This window comes from Copadichromis virginalis, linkage group LG18 (genome assembly GCF_057382275.1).
Source record: "Copadichromis virginalis isolate Kocher_CV1m ecotype Utaka linkage group LG18, C_Virginalis_male_GT1.1, whole genome shotgun sequence".
NCBI classification, from domain to species: Eukaryota; Metazoa; Chordata; class Actinopteri; order Cichliformes; family Cichlidae; genus Copadichromis; species Copadichromis virginalis.
Window position 1 is genome coordinate 4,278,622 of NC_140635.1, and position 21,947 is coordinate 4,300,568.

The 21,947-nt window shown below is 41.7% G+C and overlaps 1 protein-coding gene across 1 annotated transcript; it reads right to left on the reverse strand.

The window, feature by feature from the left end:
- Positions 1 to 36: 36 nt before the first annotated feature.
- Positions 37 to 17,146, reverse strand: LOC146686982 (uncharacterized). The gene is made up of 3 exons (XM_085437927.1): positions 15,581 to 17,146; positions 13,464 to 13,803; positions 37 to 4,871 (listed from the first exon to the last, which is right to left on the reverse strand). The coding sequence occupies exons 1-3, from the start codon at positions 16,889 to 16,891 to the stop codon at positions 3,130 to 3,132; spliced, it is 3,393 nt and encodes a 1,130-aa protein (XP_085294053.1). The 5' UTR covers positions 16,892 to 17,146; the 3' UTR covers positions 37 to 3,129.
- Positions 17,147 to 21,947: the final 4,801 nt, after the last annotated feature.

Sequence of the window (21,947 nt, forward strand, 5' to 3'; positions counted from 1 at the left end):
AATTATTCTGTGAGTTTAAGGAAGTATTTTCAGCTGTTTGTTATCCCTCTGTAGTTTAGTTTGTAGTCGTCATGTCTGAATTTGTCCACTAGATGTCTCCCTTTGCCCACTTTTTCTATGTGACAGCTCTCTACGCCCATGATGACACGTTTTCGTTAAGGCTCTCTGTTTAATGTTTGAACCAAGTTAAATTGTGTGCTCTTTACACATTTGCTGGTTCTGTTTCGCTGCTGCTTGTTCTTCTTAATAGTCTTGATGTTTTTTAAACAGTCTGTGCTGAAGCTGAAGAAACCAATTCTACAATGTTAGATGATACAGCTTCAGAATAATAACTAAGTAAAACTTCTGCAGCTTCAGCAACATCAGTAAAGAGAGATTTTAGTGTCTGTAATATCACTTTGTGTGAGTTTATTCACAGGAGACATAACGTGAAACACTGATGCTGCATTCAGGGATCATGTAAAAGACGGTAGAGAAGATTTTCCAGGTCACAAATATCCTGAAACACTTTGCCTGTGGTGGTTTGAGAGTGATAGTTAGTGTGAGCAGATGATATAATCAGAGTAACAGAGCAGGAAAGGAGTAGTGATGTTCAAAAGATCAGAGAGTTATGGACGTATGAGATTATGGAGAGACTTTTAAAATTAACATGATCTTTTACAGGAAGCCAGTGAAGCTGTTGAAGGACAGGAGCTTTATGTTCTATGAAACATCTTAATGTTACTGCTGTGTATATTCACTATCCCTCCTCTGCAAACGTGAATAGTGTTATAGAGTTGAAAAGAGTGTCTGACAGGATCTGAAGTTTAAAGCGAGATTAAACTAGAAGGGAAGTGCAGTAGGTTAGGGTGATTAAGGATAGAGCTGGAAATGCACTAATGAGGGCATTTCAAATGCTCCTGAGAGGAGTACTTTTATTAGGTTCACCGGGAGGAGGCCTTGTCTGCTTAGGCTGCTGCCCCCGTGACCTGGCCCTGCATGAACGGAAGAAATTAAATGGATGGCTGGAAAATAAAAAAGAGAGGAGGACAGATGGCAGAGAGACAGTGCATGAGGAAGTGCAGGAGATTGGTAAGGGGCAGGTTACAGCAGCTATGAAGGATAATGAGTGGAAAAGCAGTTGGTCCAGATGACATAACTGTGGAGGTATGGAGGAGAGAGGGCAGTGATAATTACTTTTTCACACAGGGGCAGGTAGGTTTGGATAGATTTTTTCCTTAATAAATAAAATGGGCGTTTAAAATTGCATTTTGTATTTACTCGGATTATCTCGGTCTAATTTTAAAATTTACTTGACGGTCATGTCACATGATCGTGTGTCAAATATACAGAGTGCAGGCAGGGTGGAGTGGGTGGAGATGAGTGTTAGGGTGATTTGTGACAGAAGGATAGCTGCAAGAGTTGAAAGGGAAGGTTTAAAAGATGGAAGCGCCTTGAGGCGACTTATGTTGTGATTTGGCGCTATATAAATAAAATTGAATTGAATTGAATTGGAAGCAAGACCTGCTTTGATTTATGGTTTGGGAAATGTGACACTAACTAAAAGACAGAAGGTCAAACTGGAGAAAGCAGAGCTCAAGGTGCTCAGATTTTCATTGAGAGTTGCCAAGATGGACAAGATTCATACATCTGATGGACAGTTCAGCTCAAGCATTTTGGAGGCAAGGTTAGAGAGGCAACATTGAGATGGTTTGGGCACGTGCAGAGGAGGGCTAGGGCAGAGGGAAAGGAAAGTTAATGACTAGAACTTTAAAGGAGGAGGAAAAGAGGAAGAGAACAGAGGACGTTCACAGATGTGGTGAAGGAGGACATGCAGTGGATTGGTGTAACACAAGATGAATCAGATGTAAGCAGATGATCTGCTGTGAAAATCCCTAATGAAACGATACGCACAGCATATAATAGCTGTGTGTATTGTTTTTATGCCAGGAATTACTTTTGAGAAGCGAGAAGATGGTTTTAATGGTTTATTTTGTTTTGCAACAGATGTGCGAAGTTTGACAAAACAGTAAAATTCCTCGTTTCAGATGGAGGATGAACTGTGGGGCTGCACCAAGGTGCAGTATACAGTATATCAGGTTCATTCCGACCGTGACTCATGCAAAGCTCCTGCAGTGTAACAACTTTCCTGTAACCAAAATACCATTATAAAATTTGATCTATGGTAAAAACACTTTTCCCATCTTGTTGAAAAAAATATTAAATCCACATTTGCACAAAAGGTTTGCTTCTAATCATTTCAGTTGGTTACTTCGATGCATCCCTCTCATTAGACTGCACATTAAACCAATAGAGTAAATATATTTCATATCAAGCAGGTCAAACCCTATGTTACTGAGTTCACATCAAATTCAATACAATTAATTGTTGACATGATCACCAAAATTGATAAAATTTTCATGCAGTTTGAACTGTGAACCTGCTGCTAAACAAGAACTATAACACAGACGAGGACATGTTTATTCAAATAGTACAAAAAAGAAAAAAAAATCTGCTTCTACATTTATATAAAAAATATCAGTAACCAAGAAAAATGTGTGAAATAAGGCAGAATTTATGTTTCCTTTATATTTTAGATATTACTACTCAGAAAAATATATAAGGATTACTTTTAAAACTTTACTTGAACTGCATAAAACTCATAACCATTCAACACACACTGAAGGTTAATTTTCATTAATATGAATAGCTCGTCAAGTCCATAATGACGTATTTCTGTCCTATGTGTGGCACTTTCTTGCTAAACTCTGAACAACTGAATTAAAAGTTTTCCATAAAAAGCATGAAGTTCATCTATCCTTGATTTTCTATAAGAAAGGTATTTCTTAAAACACAACCTACATCTACAACTTATGTTTGTCATGTCTACAGCCTAAAACAAAACAACAAAAATAAATTCAGACAAATATAAAATCAGGGTTTCCGCTACATCAGGGGTGTCAAACTTATGCCCCACAAGATAATTATTGATTATCCGAAAAACAGCAAGTGTAGTGATACAGGACAGGTAGACACTGCTGCCATTCATCATAAGAATAGGACAGCAAATTGAATACATGATCGGTACAGTTCGTTAATGTTATGGAAATAAAATGCATATGAGATCAGCTTTTTAAGTGAGTGGGACACTTAACTAGTGTGACTTTTCATGTGATTTTTCAGGTTTGTGGCATAACTGAATCTTTTGTCACAGATGCTACAAGAGTGTGGCCTTTCACCTGTATGCCTTCTCATATGATTTTTTAAGTGTATCATCTGAATAAAACTTTTCTCACACACACTACAGGAATATGGCTTTTCACCCGTGTGAAGTCTTGTGTGAGTTTTGAATCCTGTTAAGTCACTAAAAGTCTTCCCACAGGTGCTACAGGAATATGGTCTTTCACCTGTATGGATTCTCATGTGTCTTTTCAACCCTGATAAGTCACCAAATCCTTTCCCACAGGTGCTACAAGAATATGGCTTCTCACCTGTGTGAGTTCTCATATGTCTTGTCAAGTGATTCACCTGAGTGAATCCTCTTCCACAGACACTACAGAAACGTAAGTTCTCTCCTGTGTGAACTTTGAGATGACTTTTGAATTTCAACTCATCACTGAAACTTTTTCCACAGGCACCACAAGTATGTGGTTTCTCACCTATGTGGACTCTCACATGTTTTCTGATTGCTGATGAATCACTGAAGTTTTTGCCACAAGTTCCACAAGTATGTGGCCTCTGACCCGTGTGAATTCTCATGTGTGTTTCCAGTCCTGATCGCTGAGTGAATCTTTTGCCACAGGTGCTGCAAGAATATGGTTTTTCACCTGAGTGGATTCTCATATGATTTTTGAATCCTGAAAAGCTACTAAATCTTTTCCCACACTCACTACAAGAATACGGCTTCTCACCTGTATGTTTTCTCATGTGTGTTTTCAAGTTTACCCTCCGGCTGAATACATTCCCACAGTAGGTACAGGGGAAAGGTTTCTCACCGGTGTGTGTTCTTAAATGGCCTTCCAATATTGATTTTTTTCTGAATCTTCTCCCACAGGTGCTACAGGAAAAAGGCTTCTCACCTGTGTGGATTGTCATGTGACTGTCCAATCCTGACTTCAGTGAGAATCTTTTCCCACAGGTGCTACATGGATACGCCTTCTCACCTGTGTGACTTTTCATGTGACTTTCCAGTCCCGCCTTTATAACAAATCTTTTTCCACAGACGCTACAAGGAAATGGCCTGTCACCTGCATGATGTTTAACGTGAATTTTGAAAGGTGATAAGAAAGTAAACTTTTTCCCACAGGTGTTACAAGTATATGGCTTCTCACCTGTATGGAGTCTCATGTGAATTTTCAAGTTTACCATCTGAGTGAACCTTTTTCCACAACTGCTACAAGTATAAGGTTTCTCACCCGTGTGAACTCGAGCGTGTTTTGCTAAGTGGCAGTCAAACCGAAATCTTTTTCCACAAGTGTCACATTTTATAGGCTTTTTGTTTGTATCAGTTTTACCCTGACTCTCTGATTCGAGAGAGGTGTCTACTGTGTTACTCTGACTTCTATTTGTCTGTTGTGATGTGTTCTTCAGCTCAAAATGTATAATCAATCCTGAGAGCACATGCTTGCTTTCTTCCTGTTTTTGGCTTTCAGTTTCAGAAGACTTGCAAGAAAGGAGCAGGTCAGTGTTTGCTCCTGGAGTGACCGTAAAAGTATCAACCTCCTGCTTCACTGCAAGCTGCTCTCCCTCCTGACTGATGCATAGCTCCTCCTTTTCATCTTTAATCTGTGGGGGCTCTGAGTCCTGGTCCAGACTGGAGCTCCTCTCCTGGTTACAGACCTGCTGGTCTATGAGTACTTCTTCCTCCTTACAGTCATGTTGTAGTGGGAGGTCTGCATAGACAAAAATGATAGAAAACACACACATATTTGAGAAAATATCATGTAATTTGCCATCGGAAGTTCAGTTATCCAGGTGGAAAAAGTTCTAAAGAGTAAAATCTATTTATTACATCCTCACGAAAGCCCTTAGCTGTAATCCTCCACTCTGCAGTAATATAGTTTTTTAAATCAGTATATACCTATGTATTTCTCGGACACATTTTAGATTTTTCCTCTTCTACTTATTACTTTTTATATTACTTAGGGGTGAATTTAATGCTTTAATTGCAATTAATTAATTTGAAAAAAAGAAACGCGTTAAAAATTAAAGCATTTAATCGCACTTTGCGTTCCAAGAAAATCGCAAGTTTTGTCCATGTCATGATTTCCTGGTATACGATTACACTGATGCAAACAGCTACAAAAATGGAAGACTCAGAAGAAAGCATGCTGCTAGGACTGATCGCAGGCAAACTTCATTTCCAAAAGACTACTAAGTAAAGCCTTGATAAAAGTCTGGTTTTGTGCAAACTGTGCACAAAGGAGTTTGCATACCACCAAATCACTTCAAGCTTACAGTACCATCTAAATGCAAAACATGTTGCAGCGAGCACAGAAACTGTGGGAGCTGTTAGCTCCAACAAAAGGTGCCAGCAGCCCAAACTTGATGAAATGACTGGCTTCAGGACCGACATTAGTAAGTCAACATTGGACAACATTTAGCATCAGTTGATCCAACTTTCCACCTGAAAGACTATTCAGGTAAATTCAACAGCTTTATGACACTGAAAAAGCAAGCAAAATTAGATGCATTACACACAGTCCTGCTAGTACGATGGAACTACACCAGGAGCAAACACGACTGGGGCAACAAAAAGAGCCACTCATACAGGATATTTCCACACAGTGGAATTCAAAGCGGGATATGGTTTCTTGTCTACTAAAGAATCAAGAGGCTGTTTTTGCTGGTTTAGACAAACAATCAAATCAGACAAACTCCATCTGAGCCAGTAAAACTCCAAAAGCTGACTGTCCTCAAGCCATGCAAGTAAATAAAACTATTTTCAATTTATTGTTGTTGTTTCTTCAAAAAGCTCTATAGTTGACAATTAGTGTGTAGATTAATATTTACTTTCTTGAACTGTCTACTACAGGTTTGTGACTGAACTTCTTAGAGGTGAGACATGTCTCATGTCCAGTGGTTTTACCTGCTTTCTGCCATCTGCCTCACACCATGGAGGTCTCCGATGATGAATCAAACTACATGGTGAAATTTAAGATCCTTCACAAAGGACATACCCCAATGTGTAGCAACACTCAACCATCAGTGGCTCAAGATAGCTACTGTACTTGACCCACCCTTTAAAGATTTAAAGTGTCTTAAAATGTAAAGATGCCACTACAAAGGAGCCAGCAAAGACAAAGAGCCTCCTCCTCTCTTCATTGTCTTCGGACTCTGATTCAGATGAGGAAGCCCTGAGTACCAGGGCCCTGAGTTTGTACAGAGCAGAATACACCATCAATGAAAAAGACTGACCGCTGCACTGGTGGTCGAGTCGAACAGGGACCTACACATACAGCTGTATGTCCTTGCCATGTGAGAGTCCCATGTGAGAGTGTTCCCCACTTGCAGGTCACATAGTAACAAAAAAGAGAGCTCACTTGAGCTCTGAAAATGTGAACAGGGTAGTTTGTCTAAGTAACTGGCTGAAAGAGACAGACAGCAACTAAGCATAGAGGTATTGTGACTCCAATAGGTTTGTTGATTTTTGCACTAAAATGTTCAATGATCACACTGTTTTAGCCTAATGTACAAAATAATTTTGGCTACGGTTACTCAGAGTCTAAAGGTGAAGCTGGTTAAATAACCTTTAATGTTTCTGCTTTATTTTTTTATTAAGAAGAAAAACTGCACTTTATGTTGAAGTTTGTATTACTATTTAAAGACGATACGATTTTGAAAATGTATTTAAAGTACTTAAAATAAGGCTTTATTTTTAAGTCTGTTTAAGTTCTTGTTTCTCTGTTTTGAATTGAAATTCAGTTTAAATACTTTTTTCTCTCAGAAATTAAGAGTTTGCATTTACAGCATTCATCTCCATGTCCATAATTTGATTCTGTCACCCACTAAAACCCTTTTAAATTCAAAAAACCAAAAAAAACCACAACATTTGAGCTTAGGGGAAAATTTTCTTGTGCGAGCAAATGCGATTAATCAAGATTATTTAATTACAAAGCCTCTAATTAACTAGATTAATCTTTTTAATCGAGTCCCACCCCTAATATTTATTCATTTATTTAGAATAAATTGTACAAAGTTGCTATACGTTTTAATGCATCAAGCAGGAGTAGCACTTCTTTTTTTTTGGAAATTTTTACAGCCTTTTTAAAAAAAAATTAATGTGTGGGCAATAATAAGTCCCAATTTTTAATTTTTAAGGGATGGAAACAACATAAACTAATTATTTGAACTCCACTTTCTGCTTTTATTTGGATAGAAACCTCAACTTTTTCAGGGGACCACTGTTGGCGTTCCTAAGCAACAGTGTCCTGGGTCTACCCCAGGTACTCCTCCCAAGTAGGATACGTCCAAAACTCACTGCCTAGAGGGTGTCGTGGAGGCATCCTTTAAACTGTATAATGTTAAACAGGCTGCCTGGAATTATTTTGTTGTTTTAGCTGTGGAGGTGTCATAAAATCTGCTGCGAGTATGTGGTTTGTCCCTTTTTTAGGACTACTACTTCCTTCAACATCTGGTAGTTGTTTTTCTTTACTGTTTGCTATAACTGTGTAATAACAGAGAATAATAACAGGAAAACACAAAACAGGAACATGAAATTTTACAGATTTTTACTGAATAAGGTACTCAGAATGTACATGAAAAAAAAAAGATTTGCAATTTGCAATTTGAACTATAAAACAGACAACAAATATGTGAACTTTCGTTTGTTTGTTTCTAGGGGTCTCTAATTTTTTTTCTAAGCAAGTCCAGACATTTTTGGCCTCTGGTGGAACTCCAAAAAGCAGTTCCTTTCGAGCTGCAGGCAAAGGCCTACATTGCACTGCTGGCATTTCCAAGGAGTGCTCCTCTTTCAGACAGTGCACTGCTTCCTTCCCAAGGTTGCCCTGTGCCTCTTTCCCATATCTCTAGTGCTCGTAGGGACAGGAAAGTGTCCTTGACTTGGGAACTCAGGCTTGCCATCCAAGCAAACACCTACGAGGTGTGCAGCAAGCTCCTCCTGGAAGGCCTGCCGTGTCTTGTGTTTCTGTTGCTTGCTGATGCACAACTCTTTGTGAAGAATGAAACTGTTGGTAACTGCAATGTCCAGTAGATGCTGGAAAACTATCATGTTCAATCTTTTGGTTTTGCAAAGGACTGAATTTGTTCCTAGCATCTGGTCTGATGTGTCCACTCCTCCCATGTATTTATTGTATTCGGTCACAGCTGTCGGTCTGGGGACAGAAACGCTCTCAAAATGTCCATCTTCATTTTTCTGCCAGCGTAACACTGTGTCCCCACTGTACACAGGGTGGACGGTGGTACAGATGGCGACTTCTCGACTGTCCACCCACTTTACAAATAAAAGGTCACCATCCCTGATCCACCGAATGGAGCCTCTTGGTGATCTTTTATGGAGAGCATTTTCCTGAGAGGATGGAACACCCAGTCTGCCCTCCCTGTATGTACCACAAGCCCCAAATCCCTGCTTTTTCAAGTGTTGGAAGAAGCCTGGGCTGGTGTAGAAGTTATCACAGTAGACAATATAACCTGATCCCAGAGAGTCTTTGTCCACTAGTGATGTAACCACATCAAAAGAGAGTCCTTTCTCTGATGTAGGGCTGCCACAAATGATTATTTTGATAGTCGACTAGTCACCGATTATTTATGCGATTAGTCGACTAATCAGATCATCATCCACTGGACGTAAAACTACAGCTTATTGCACCAGCAGCATCTGCTCTTATATAACTATCATTAGCTTATAGCTTTAAGCTTTTAAGGTGCTAACTAAAAATAAAGACAAGATGATAGTTTATTCAATTTTAATGAAATTTGCAGATTGTTTCGGTAAAGTTTAATAAACTCCTTGCTATCTAAAATATAACAGGACACCGGAGTAAATTCTCCAGCATCTCACACTTCTGATAATCAGCTGTCTGCTTTACGTTTATACAGCTGTGTAAAAAGTATAACTTTAATCTCAGCCAAACCGATTTACTCAGGAACAAATAAAATACTAAAAAAAAAACAACAAAAAAAAAAACAGCCAAACAACAACATTTTTAATTTATCTAAGTGACTCATATATATTTAACCTGAGTAGCGAAAGACGGCGGTGGGTTTGAAAACAATTTGCCGGGAGTCCGGTGTTCTCACGGCGCTACTGACCTAGCCCCCGGCTAGCTATCGAGCTAGTGGGTAACGGACGTCTCCGAAAACGTCGGAGCGCTTTTGAAAATATGTGGTGTCCTGATAAACTGAGCCGATATTTGAGGTTTACACAGCTACATTCTCGCCTGAAAATATGTTAAACGTTTATTTTGTGACCCAGAAAGAATAATAAGAGTAATATTAAAACTAACTAGCTACCGCCATTGTTGGAAACTAAGCTGGGCCGCGCTATGAATTCTGGGACACAGCTGCTTCTTCTTCTTCGGGGTTTAACGGCAGCTGGCATCCTTGTATATGCAGTGCTGCCATCTTCTGTTTCAGTCCGTTATTACACTCTTAAATCCTGCTACTTCTGCGTCTTTTGCGATCTTACAAAGCTTCAAACGACACGTCGACTATTAAATCAGTCGTCGACGATTTTGATAGTCGACGTAATCGTGACTAGTCGACAAATCGTGGCAGCCCTACTCTGATGACAACTTTGATTTCCCTGTGTATAGCTTGAAGTCTATGATGTAGCCATTTACATCAGCAAGAACAAAATTTTTTAGCCCCCACTTGGTGGGCTTGGCAACCATCCTCTCTTCAACTGAAATGTGCTGCTTTGGGTGGTAGTTACTCATGCAACGACTTCTCAACATCTCAAGGAGAGGTCTGACCTTGTGAAATGTGTCATAGTCCTCTGTGCCCTTTTTCTTGCCATAGGCCACATCTTCTTCTGGATCACTGATATGAAGGTTAGAATTGATGGCCATAAATCGGTCTTTGGACATAACAGTGGCAGGAAAAGGAACATGAAAAATTGTGTTACTCCTCCAAATGTCTACCATTTTTGGAAAATTGCAGACTTCCATGTAAAGTAACATGCCCAGGTACTTTTGTAGTTCTTCTGATGTAATTTCCTTCCATGCAAACGTTTTGCCCTTTTCCTTTTTTTTTGCCGCATTCTTGTTTGTGTTTTCACACAAGCATTTTAGTACTTCGTCATCAAAAAATTTGGAGAAGATATCACCTGGGGATTGTGCAGCATTGAGAGGAGGTTGAATACCAGGGGTTCTCTTTGGTCTGAATCTTGGTGGTTGAGGGACAGCATCATCTGGGTCTGCCTCTGTTCTCCAAGCCACTGGACGATGTGGCGACCGGCTGCAAGAGGCATCACCACCAGCTCCACGGCTTTTCTGATGTACATGGCACCGGCCTCGACTTTGGCCACAAATGGCACGGATCCCTGCTGAAGTCCTCAACATGAATGAATGAAATCCACCCCACCCCAGCAAAAAAAAAGAAAAGGAAAGAAAAAAGTTTCTGTTATACTTGCTGACCCTCTTTTCTGTCAACCAACCTTCGTTTTCACAGGGTTGCGTTCACCCTGTGCCTGGGATAATGAACCTAATTTTAATAGAAAGCGCAGAGCCTCTGCTTTCAGAAACTGTTGCCATTTTTTCAATTGTGTGAACAGCTCAAAAGTTACGGTAGGTTGAAAAAAACCTGTCACCAGCGACAGGTTAGGGCTTAAAGGGTTTTAAAAGCCTGAGGACTTTAAAGTTGCTCCTTTCAATACAGAGGTGGAAAGGCACTTCTGACCAAACTCCTAATTTCTCTAACATAGAGCCCATATACCCTTCAGAAGATGCTCATTTACATTTCCCATCACCTCCTCGCAACAGATATAACATGCACAGCAAAAGCAGTACGGGTTCCCCTTCAAGTCTCCCGCTCCACTCTGCCTCACTTTCTGAACATTTGAGATATCCAACTTCTTCCACTTGCAGGCGCAACTCATCCCCGACGCAAAATGGACATTCACCCCTTTCTGGCTGAGAACCATGACCTCATTTTGAAGGTGCTAGTTATCTTTCCAAACACTTCACACTTGGCTACAAATGCAAGTTGGATGATAAAACCAAAAATAGTCACATCAACTGTGAAGAGCAGAGAGGAGATTCTGAGGCTACCAAGGCAGAAATCCTATGCCACTTTGCAATGCTAGAAATTCTGTCACTAAAAATTATGAAGATAACTGGTGACAAAGGGAAACCCTGTCAGTTCAACTCCCACCAGGAGTAAACATGAAACCAAGCTGTCACCACAGTTGCACCAAGTCCAACTCCTCTCAGTTCCCAAGATGGTTTTAGAAGGACTAGCAACATCACCTCATCTTAGATGGTTTTCAGATTTTCTGAGAAAAATGCCCAGACATCAGATCGATAAAAATAAGCCATTGAAATTATTCAAATTAAATAACCAAAGTACTGTACTCAGACTGGATAAAATGCTGCTGCGGAGTCGGGGTGGTCTGCCTCTCCCCACCGCAGGGAAAAGGGTAACACCACCTGGGTCTGGGTGCAATTCCCCCCTCCAGGGGCAAGGGTACCTAGACCCGGTTTGTAGAGTACGCTTGGGGAGTGTGATTGTGTGTACAGCGTCTCTTTATGTCTGTCTCCACGTTGGTTGAGTGTGGAGTGAGTGCATATGAGAGCATGAGGGTGGGAATGGATGTTTGTGTCTGTGTGTGCCTGTATTTCTGTGTCTATATGTCAGGTTGGGTATCAGACGCCACCTCTCTGGGGACACCTCAGGCCCTCCAAGGTTTGGAGGCCTATCTCCACCCACCACCACTTCCCCTGCCGGTGGCGGACTCCCTCAGGTGTCGGTGTGTTGGTGGTTCTTTGTGTCTGGGGGTGGGCGTCCGGGTACACACCGGCTCACTCCTTGGCGGCCGCTTGTTGGGGCCTGGGGCCTGGGGCTCGCTCGGGCCCCTTTGGAGGTGGGGTGCCCCCGGCCTCTCGGCCTGGGGCTCGGTCACTCAGGCACAGCTGGGGGCCGGCGGAGCTCACGGGCGCGTCACTGCAACTCCCCCTGACTTCTGCTCCGCGGCTGCTGGGCGAGCCCTCATCTGGGACTCTCCTCAGCTCTTACTGGGACAGTGGCGCGGCTGCCTCTCTGTTGGTCTTCCATGGTCTCTTGTGTTCTGGGGGCCTCTGGATGTCTGGAGTTTTGATCTCCTCCATACCCGCTTCACACCCTGGAGGACGGGGCTGTGGCCCCCCCACACTCCCTAGCAGATCATTACATGGAGAAACCTTTGGAATGCAAGCATGCTGATCCACACAGGTATGCACACATGGGTATTCACAGACGCGGACTAAAGCTTTCTTGGCTGCTGCCTCAAAGCACACTGTGCGCTGTCTATCTTGCGTGCTGCACAATATCGTTTATTATTTAGTAAATATTGATATCTATGACTAGCTAGTTTATTGTGATGGTGCTTTGTTTTCTCTATTATTATGTTGCTCTTTGTTGTTTGCTGTCTCCTCTGTTTGTTTTTTTTTGTTTGTTTGTTTTTTTCTCCATACAGGTGACCCAGGAGTTCTTTTTTTTTTCTCTCTCTTCCCCCCCCTTCTCACCGTCTCTTCTCCCCTTTGGTTTTCTTTCTTTCTCTCCCCCTCTTTCTCTCATTCATTTCCCCTGTCCTATTTATTAAAAAAAAAAAAAAAAAAAAAAAAAGACTGGATAAAATGCTGTAGTAAAATCTAAACTTTACTCCAGGGGTGGGGGAACTCAAGGGCCAGTGTCCTGCAGGTTTTAGATGTGTCCTTGATCCAACACAGCTGATTTAAATGGCTAAATTGCATCCTCAACATGTCTTGAGGTTTTCCAGAGGCCTGTGAATGCACTAATCATTTGATTCAGGTGTGTTGACCCAGATTGACATCTAAAACCTGCAGGATACTGGTGTTCTGACAAACCATCCTACTTTGGCAAAACATCCTACCATAAGTAGTTTATGCACATTTCTGCTGTCACAGAGTAATTCCAGCACAAATTTAAGTAGGTATGACTGTTTGCCACTTAACTTTGCCCATCAGAGTATGCTTGTAGCTCATATTCATAAAGCCAGCATGGTTTGTCACTTAATTTTACCAGTCAGAGTATGTTTCTAGCTAATATTCAAAAAGGTAGGACGGTTCGCCACTTAATTTCGTGTTGTGCGCATGCGCAGAAACAACGGGTAGGATGGTTTGTCAGGTACAGAACACTGGCCCTTGAGGCCTGGAGTTCCCCCACTCCTGCTCTACTCATTGCAGTTTTCCCTTAAAATTTTCCTGTGCCTGTAAACAAATAAGAAACTTTGAGCTCTGATTAAGGTCAAAGTTATTAAGATTCATATTCCTGTGTCATCTCATTAAGAACTTTTTAGTTGTACATACCCAAGTTTTCTTTTGGTTTCCAGATTTTATCCAGAAGACTGAGCCGTTCTTTACCAGTCCAAACGATGATACCATCAACCTCCTCCTTCACTACAAGCTGCTCTCCCTCCTCACTGATGCAGAGTTCCTCCTGTTCATCTTTAATCTGTGTAGGCTCTGGGTTCTCCTTCTCCAGACTGGAGTTCCTCTCCTGGTTACAAACTTGCAGGTCTGGGTCCTCCTTTAACATCATGTTGTTATCAGAGGTTTCCTGCTGATCTGGGTCCTCCTTAATCATCACGTTGTTGGAGGTCTTCTGTTGATCTGAGTCCCTCTTGCTGGTCATGTTGTTGTGGGAGGTCTTTGGGAACAAATGTACACAAGAAAAAGGTTAGTAATGTGATGACATAGTACAATGCAGTAAAACCATTGGATTACCTCTAACAGAATTAGATTTTAAATGTGGGAATACTACACATATGTAATTAGAGTCAATTTTGCATCAAATGTTCTCTGCAGTTTTATAAGAGACCATTTTTAAAAGATAGCGATGAGGTCATAGCTGTAGTGATTTACTGAAACATGGAAAAATACAGAAATAGTGTATACATGGAAAAAATGAGCCTGTCTTACTCTAATAGCTTAAAAATCAATATTTGTGATAAACACCTTTATTCTGAACTCTGTTAGTCAAGCGTTCGCATCATTTCATAGTCTTCAGGAATAGTTCTTCTTGAAGGACACTTCAAGCTTTTCTTTGGATGTTGTCTGTCTTGTTGTGTTGTTCATTGTCAAGAAGTCCCTACACTGCTTCACTAATGCTGAAAAATAAAGCTCTGCTAAGACACTTCTTAGATGTTCTTTTCGTTTTCCTGATCTACTCGGTAAACACTGATAAGAACTTGAGCCAAACTTTTTTTTTTTTTTTTACATTTGGATTCATTACTCGCTTGATGACTCCCTCACTAACAAGTCTCATCATAGGCGATGCTTGCAGATGACAAGAAAGCTCGGCTCACCATTCCCACTACCAGTGTTACTAAAAAAAATGAGCTCATATATGCCACTGCCACAGAAATAATAGAAACACTTTGGTATGAGATCAAGAACGCATGCAGAGAAAGTCCCCTGTGGAGAAGAAGGTTGGAAGCCAAAAATCAGGGAAGCCCAGAGGGGGTTAGTCAGCTAACAGAAGTACTGAACGACAGGTCCTGGATGAATAAGATATACAACAAGGTGCAAATAACTAAGGTTCTAGAAACAAAAGCTCACACCTCTCGGCACTAGGCTGAAGAGACAAGCAGAGGCCAAGAGAATAAATTGCCTCTTCTCCAAACATCAGTCCAAGGTGTACTCTCAGCTACAAGGGAACAATAATAAGAGGGCACCCAGAGATAAAACTGAACAATACTGGAAGAACATCTGGGAGAAAGAGATGTTGTATACCACGAGCGTTAAGTGACTTGTGGACCTGACAGCAGACCACGGCAACCTCCCAGAAAAAGAGGCAGTCAACATTATGGACCTGAGGTGATCCACACCTACTATCTGAAGATGCTAACAGCACAAATAAATGTGCTCATAACAGCAGGTGCTCACCCAGACTAACTAACACAGGGCAGAGAACGCCACCATTGAGCTACCAGCTGATTACCTGTGTCTACACAGCATGGAAGCTCATCCCAGGTATCATACCAACCTAGCTAAATAGGTACATGAGTCAACACATAAGTGCATCTCTAAAAGGAGTAAGGCAATACTTTATCGATACAGGGACACTAAATATTGATACGTTATTATTATATAAATTATCTTATATATTATCATTATTATTTTTGCAAATACAAAGTGAACCTTTTAATACTGGGATACCGTATTTTCACGACCATAAGACGCACTGTACTAAAAGGCGCAGTCTCAGTTATGTGTGCCATTACTGTATTTAACACACACATAAGGCGCACTGGATCATAGGGCGCATACAAGTACCGTATGCGTATTTAAAAATAAAGCGGGAGCAAACCTGAGTTTGGTACTCACATTTTTATTATCAGTAATCGTCATCATCAACAACACACAAGCATACAAGTGTGCGTATTTAAAAATAAAGCAGGAGCAAAACAAAGTTTGGTACTCACATTTTTATCATCAAACCCATCGAAGTCCTCATCCTCTGTGTCTGAATTGAACAGCTGCGCTAAATCTCCATCAAACATGCCAGGTTCACTGTCTTCACTGTCAGAGTCACTTTCCGTGCCGTGCGGCTCCTCGGAAATGATGCCGGCTTTTGCGAAAGCTCGAACAACAGTGCCAGCAGACATGTTAGCCCAAGCATCTACAATCCATTGGCAAATTGTGGCGTAACTTGCCCGGCGCTGCCTTCCACTCTTGGTGAAACTGTGGTCTCCATCGGTCATCCATCGCTCCCAGGCCGCTCGCAGCCTTACTTTGAACGGGCGGTTCGCACCGATGTCCAGCGGTTGGAGTTCCTTTGTCAGGCCTCCCGGAATGACAGCAAGCTCACAGTTCATTTGTTTCACTAGTTTTTTCACATCGGCTGTGAGATGGGCACGCATAGAGTCACAGATTAAGAGCGATGGTGATGCGTGGAAAAAACCACCTGGTCTCCTTACATACACCTCCCTCAGCCACTCTTTCATCATTTCCTCATCCATCCAGCCCTTTTCATTTGCCTTAATGATGATTCCTGCTGGAAACTTCTCTTTAGGCAAAGTCTTTCGCTTAAAAATCACCATAGGCGGCAGTTTCTGTCCATTAGCATGGCAGCCAAGCACAACAGTGAAAGAAGACTTTTCATACCCCGTTGTGCGTATCGCTACCGTGCTGGTCCCCTTCTTCTCCACAGTGTGACTCACCGGGATGTCAAAAGTGAGCGGGACCTCGTCCATGTTTGTGATGTGGCTGGGCTGGATGTTTTTGTCGCCGATGTGTTTGCTGCAGTAGGAGCGGAAGATGGCCAGCTTTTCCTTATAATCCGCTGGAAGTTGCTGCGCTACCGTAGTCCTGGTCCGGATGGAAAAATGGCACCGTTTCATAAAACGAAAGCACCAAGACGGACTTCCTTGGAAATGTTCAATGTTCATCTCTTCAGCTAGTGAAACTGCTTTTAGCCGAATGGTGACCGTCGAAACGCTTCTCCCGCTCGTTCTTTGCTCGATGATCCACCGCTCGAGTCTTTCCTCCAACTTGGGCCACCTCGCCTTATGTCCGCGGAAACTCAGCTGCGTTTTCTTGACCTGCCGGAGCTTGTTTTCTTGCTTCCTCCATTTGCGAACCATCGATTCGTTAATCTTAAATTCTCTCGCCGCTGCTCGATTTCCATGTTCCTCCGCGTAGCTGATGGCCTTCAGTTTAAACTGTGCTTCGTAAGCGTGTCTCTTTGCCATTTTCAGGGTTGTTAAAACAACGATGTCCTGCATAACGCACATACCTGTTCTTTTACACAGGTATGTGCGATAAAGTCAACGCACACACTTCACCCTTTAGCGTTCTCATGGTGTTCTCTACTACGTCCTCATTACAACACACAGGGCGCACTGCGCTATAGGGCGCGCCGTACTTTTTGAAGAAAATCTAAGACTTTTAAGTGCGCCTTATGGTCGTGAAAATACGGTAATAAAATCAGTTGCTTTTCAGTCTGTTGTTGCTGTTCTAGTGAGTACAGCAGCTCAGGAAGTTGGCAAAACAAAAATGAAAGCCTCAGAAACAAATCACGTGTGTGTTTGTCTGTGAATGAGAGAGAGAGAGAGAGACTGTGACAGGCAGACAGATTTGAGACACTGTGGCTTTTGCTGCATGTTTAAGACACTGGAGCTCAGGCATAAGTCACTGCCGTGTGTTTTCATGGATAAAGCCAAATTCAGGTTCTAAAATGAAGTAGAAATAAATGAAGTGTAAAGTTGAGGATAGCAAAAAGATTAGCATTATCTTGCAATGTGTGGACATCGCAGATTCATATGCAACTATGACGACTCATATCACAGGGAACTGGTGACTGCTGTCTCACAACTGAACTAAATCTGCAGTTCGAAAAAAGTAATATATCACAGTTTATCTTATTAGAATACTCAGCATATCACAAAATGTTACAAATTGTCTTAGACATCGTATATACTTGTATGTTTGTACAAGTTTCAGTTCATCACTGCAGCTATGACCCCAACTTTCCCTGTAAAAAGAAAAAAAATTGGCATCTCATTTTAGCTGTACAGGTTTAGAAAAACTCATCATTATATATGATATCTCATAGCCTATGTATTATATCCCTATATTTAAATTAAAATTACATGAATTCTGCTCAAGGTTACAGTTTTACTATATTCCTTTTTGAGGTTAACTGTATGGTTTTAGAAAAAAATAAAAGCAAGGTCCACTCAAATCACATAATGTGTGAATATTACCATGTCTGAACTGCAGTTACATTAGTTTTCACAATAACAAACACAACTGCAGTGAGTATCGATTCAGGTTAACCCAGACTCCGTTCATGGTTATCATCTCCCTATATTACAGTACACTTTTCTGTTGTCACTTTATTATACAAAACAATACACCAAACAAAGTCTTCTCAAATAAAGTCATTTCAATTCAATTTATATAGGAATTTAAATGATAAAAAAATAGTTGCCTCACAGCGCTTTATATTGTGAGGTAAAGACCCTACAACAGGGGTCTCAAATTCCAGCCCTCGGGGACCAGGGTCCTGAAACTTTTCCATTTGTCCCTATTGCAACTTACCTGATTGCAATTAGTAGGTCATTCGTAAGACTATAGAACTTGACTGTATGCTGATGTGGCAATTCAGCCATTTGATTTGTGTTACAGGAGCTCATGAGTGAATGAACATGGTGCAATAAAAATACTTTTAGTACATTTTTCCAAACACTTACATTTAAAAAATGTAAGTGTTTGGCGATCGTGGCTCAACTCCCAACTCAAGAGTTGGGAGTTTGCCTTGTAATTGGAAGGTTGCCGGTTTGAGCCCCAGCTTGGACAGTCTCGGTCGTTGTGTCCTTGGGCAAAACACTTCACCCGTTGCCTACTGGTGGTGGTCAGAGGGCCCGGTGGCGCCAGTGTCCGGCAGCCTCGCCTCTGTCAGTGCGCCCCAGGGTGGCTGTGGCTACCATCACCAGTGTGTGAATGTGTGTGTGAATATGTAAAGCGCTTTGGGGTCCTTAGGGACTAGTAAAGCGCTAGATACAGGCCATTTACCATTTACATTTACTTAAGCGGTTAGGGGTTGCCACTTCAGCATGCAGTCAAGTTCTATACTCTTGCTAATGCCCTTATAATTTTATTCAGGTCTGCTGCAACAGGCAGGGACACATGGCAAAGTTTTAGGACACCGGCCCTCAAGGACTGGAGTTTGAGACCCCTGCCCCACAATAATACAGAGAAAAACCCCAAAAATCAGATGAAAAAAGTAATGTGGAAATTACTTCTCCATATTCACAATGCTTTTAATTTTAACTGCAAACAGAAAGAGCTGGATGAACATTTTACAACTAATAAGGTTCTTAAGGATTTCCTGTATTTACAGGTCTCAACCTGAATAGGAATCCAATCCAATCATCAATTCAAACTGCAACTACAGTTCATAGATGGTAACATTATAAACAAGGCAACATAATTTACATAGATTTTGACTCATTTTTCCTTAAATAATACAGTTACGAGATACACTACTACAAGCCTTAAATAGTTTAATAACGTATCATGAATGTATTAATGTATTATAACGTATAATGTAAAAAAAACTCCTATACGGGACAGCGGAGCAAAACGATAGTTCTGCAAATAAAGTAAAATAAAGACAGTTTCAAAGTTGCAGAATGAACGCGTGTTCCTTTGTGCTAGTCACTCGGCACCCGTACCACAATGTCGGGAATAGGGGAGCAGCACAACTGAAGGTGCGGCTTGCTTGACCGCGACTTCTCGAATAAGGGTTCCGGGCAAAATTACCGCTTTAAAAAAACAGAGAAGCGCTTGTTTTACTTCTATAAAAACGATTCGATGCTGCTCCTTGATTTTAGTCTGTTAGCCTGAAACAACAAATCTGACTAGGATCCAGCATGAATCGGATTCTTGTGTTAGTTCATTGAGACCGCTACACTTTCACGTACCTATTATTTGTAACTTTATCTCGAGTTTCCGGTTAGTCTCTACCAGTCTGTGCTCACGGTCGATGTCGTCCTCATACTGGGAGATCGTTTCTGAAGATCTGAGAAGATTTCGTCTTCGGCAGCAGCTAATCTCTCCTCGACAAACTCTTACCGATGCCGAAGACTGAATTGTTGAGCAGTAAAGAGGCAAGTCATTTCCGTTCTCCTTCTTTTTCTTCTTCTATTGTACTTCCGGTAGAATACACGCATCAACGTCGCATTGCTGCTCTCTTCAGGTCAGTTTGAAGTTAGTCCTAAACTAAATTAAATAGCTGACTAACTAATGGTATGTCCATACATTAAAAAAAAAAAGAAATGTCAATATCTGTAATATCACGCTGTCAGATAGTTCATAGGAGTCATGACGTGTAACGATGGTGTTGGATTCAGGGACCATGGGAGAGAAGAGATTATCAAATATCCTAAAACAGTTCAGTGCTACAATCCATTTCAGCCTCCATAAAAAGACAACAACTAGAAGATGTCACAGTATCACCCATGATGTTTGATTAGCATCTGACCGCTGTGCTGTGCAGAGATGCCAGAACAATGATGGAAGGAAAATAAAATAAAAGTAAAACACAGATTTAAATTGATGAAAATAGGAAAAACCTCAGTCTATTTCAGTTTAACAAACTCAGCAAAGACATCAAAATTGATTGAGTTATCATAATATAGACTAATCCAGCATAGAGCGGCTGAGTGAATGTGGTCTGGACTCTGTGGAGGAGAGTCATGGTTTCAGAGACGCTGTAGAAGGACAAAATACCTGCTCTGTGATCCAGGTACACTCCTACTCTGGAGGAACGAGGACCTGAGACAGGAGTTTGGATGTTGTTGTCCCAAAAAGTGTCACTGATTTCATCTTGTAATCGGAAGGTTGCTGGTTCGAGCCCCGGCTCCAACAGTCTCGGTCGTTTATGTGCTGTGTTTGGATCCAGTGTGATTTCACATAAATATTTTAAGAATTCAGCTCTGGTCTTTGCTTCTGGTGGATCTGACAGTAAAACATCCACTTCACTGACTGTCAGTAAGACGCAGTGTTGGGGAGTAATGGAATACCACATCATAATGAGGCTGAAGGTGTTTCTCACAGTAAGATGCCAAAGATACTAAAGAGGACTTGAAGGCTTTCATTTTTCTCTCAGTGCAGACATCACAGGCCACATCTTCAGGTCCAGCATAGCAGTGATCAGCAGGAGCAGCTTGGAGTCCAGTCTTCTTCAGCTCCTCCACTAAATCTGCTAACATGGTGCTTTTCTCCAGGACAGGCCTCGCTGTGAAAGTCTGTCTGCACTGAGGGCAGCTGTATATTTTCTTCTCCTCCTCTCCATCCCAGAATCTTTTAGTTCAGTTCATGCAGTAGCTGTGTTGACAGGGAATAGTAACCGGATCCTTCAGTAGATCCAAACAGATCTTGGTCCAGCTGAACTCCTTTCTGCGCCATTTCTCCTCTCAGTGTCAGTGACTGTGTGAGTTTGTTTTCCTTATAACTGAAACTAGTCTGAGCTCTGATTGAAACAACATGTGACTGGGGCCTGTCAGCCCTTACACATAACCACATTTTGGTTGCACCTATCTTCAAACTGGAGATTTAAAAGGGAGGAAACGAAGAAATGTATAAACAGAGGAGGTGCTGATTTAGACAGCAGCTTCACTGTAAGAAGTAAAGCAGTATGAGAGAGAGTGGCCATGTTGAACCATTTCTAGGACCTTTTTAAAAAAAAATTTAAACCCTTTATAAAAGTTTTGTGCTACATTTATAAACTACCAGACCCCCGTCATCAACGAGTGCCCAATGGAGAGAGTGGACAGCTTCAAATACCTCGGAGTTCACATCACGCAGGACCTGTCATGGTCCTGTCACATCAACACCGTGATGAAAAAGGCCCGACAGCGTCTCTACCACCTCAGACGCTTGAGAGACTTCCAACTGCCCTCCAAGGTGCTCAGGAACTTTTACTCGTGCACCATAGAGAGCATCCTGGCGGGAAACATCTTAACCTGGTTCGGGAACAGCACCATGCAGGACAGACGAGCTCTACAGAGGGTTGTGCGGTCAGCTGAGCGCACCATCCGCTCCGAGCTCCCTGACCTGCACTCAATCTACAGCAGGCGGTGCTGGACCAAGGCCAGGAAGATCGTGAAGGACCTCAGCCATCCCAACAACAGACTGTTCTCTCTGTTGAGGTCAGGAAAGCGATTCCGCTCCCTGAAGACCAACACAGAGAGACTGAGGAGGAGCTTCTTCCCGCAGGCGATACGGTCTCTCAATCACACCACCACACAGTACTGACCCACACATATGGTTCTTACACACACA